Source organism: Rhincodon typus, chromosome 25 (genome assembly GCF_021869965.1).
Source record: "Rhincodon typus isolate 14 chromosome 25, sRhiTyp1.1, whole genome shotgun sequence".
Taxonomy (NCBI): domain Eukaryota; kingdom Metazoa; phylum Chordata; class Chondrichthyes; order Orectolobiformes; family Rhincodontidae; genus Rhincodon; species Rhincodon typus.
The window spans coordinates 9,899,874-9,901,241 of NC_063356.1; the positions used below are offsets into that span (position 1 = coordinate 9,899,874).

The following is a 1,368-nucleotide window of genomic DNA, read 5'->3' on the forward strand; positions in this document are numbered from 1 at the left end:
GAGATAGGGAAAGAATCTATTTGGTTGTCAGACAACAGAAAATGCAACATTACATACTTGCTCAAGACAAGGAACTTCAAACTAACATTTCAGGTGGCATCCTAACATGCTTTTTCTTGGTTCCAGATAGCTTGCTATCCAGTTTGTGTTGGCAGTAATCAGAAATTATAGTAACAAACTAAAATAAATACAAGTGTTTCAATCTTTGTGTTCAACTGCAAATAACATGGAAGGATAGAGAGTTATAAATTTTTATTCCAGAAATTACTGTAGTGAGGTACAAAAAAAAGGTAAAAGCCCTTTGCTCTGCAATTGATGAACAGTATCCGAAATGCCATGAAACAGCTTGTGTTAATGTTTTCCATAGAAAGTAGGTAATGAAGCTCCTGTGAATCCATTTCTAACTGTGAACACTTTGTAATAAGGTGATGTTGTCCCCCTTCAGCATAACACGACCTGAAAGAGAAAGAATAGACTTTATAATAAAACAAGCAACCATTTCCTCTTAACCTCGCTTTTTAAGCTGGTATGCTATTTAGTGATAGAGCATGGCATTCAACCATTCCCCCTTATGCTGACATTTCATTCCCCCTTTAGGAATTTATCAAAAAATTTCTTTTTAAAACAGTAATTAAAATTACTTCCACTACCTTTTCAGTTTGGTACATTCACTGCAGATTCCAGTTCTTAGATTCTCACTAAAATATTTATCTTCATGCTGCCTTTGATTCCTTTTGGAATCAAACTGGGAGGCATAGGCTGCGTCAACTTGGGTCAGTTGGCAGCAACCTCAGCACCCAGGTTTGCAGATTGTGAATTCAAATCCTATTCTAAAAGTTCAGTGCAACACCCACTATTTAAAGGAGAGCTGCATTCGTTCAGATGACACGGTAACCAACAGGTACAATACCTGCTTGCACAGAAAGAAAAAAAAGTTTACTGTTTCAACATCAGGAATATCTTGTGATCTGGTCAGCATTCCTGCTCAATAGAAGACAGCTAATTTGCTCTTGCTGAACACAAATTAATGTCACCTATGCCTTACAACTGTGACTGCATTACAAGAATAATTTGCTATGGTGCTAAAAAGGCACTACATTAATGGAAGAGCATTCTATGATTTAACTAGATACAGTAATCATTAAGAAAGTTCTCAACAATAGTGCAGTTAAGAGATCACAAAACTATTGAGCAGAATAAGCATATTATAGAGAATTAAAATAACAGAAACAGTAATATTTGACTCCCAAAATGTATAATTAACCCCGAGATAGTAGGAACTGCAGATGCTGGAGAATCCGAGACAACAAGGTGCAGGGCTGGATGAACACAGCAGGCCAAGCAGCATCATAGGAGCAGAGAGGCTGA

At 37.0% G+C, this 1,368-nt stretch overlaps 1 protein-coding gene across 1 annotated transcript in view; it reads right to left on the minus strand.

Moving 5' to 3' along the window:
* Positions 1 to 237: 237 nt before the first annotated feature.
* Positions 238 to 1,368, minus strand: part of snrpe (small nuclear ribonucleoprotein polypeptide E) — a 9,599-nt gene continuing 8,468 nt past the window's right edge. Inside the window, exon 5 of the mRNA XM_020522821.2 lies at positions 238 to 456. Coding sequence (XP_020378410.1) covers positions 401 to 456 — 56 coding nt within the window. The 3' untranslated portion in view covers positions 238 to 400. The remainder of the gene's footprint in view (positions 457 to 1,368) is intronic.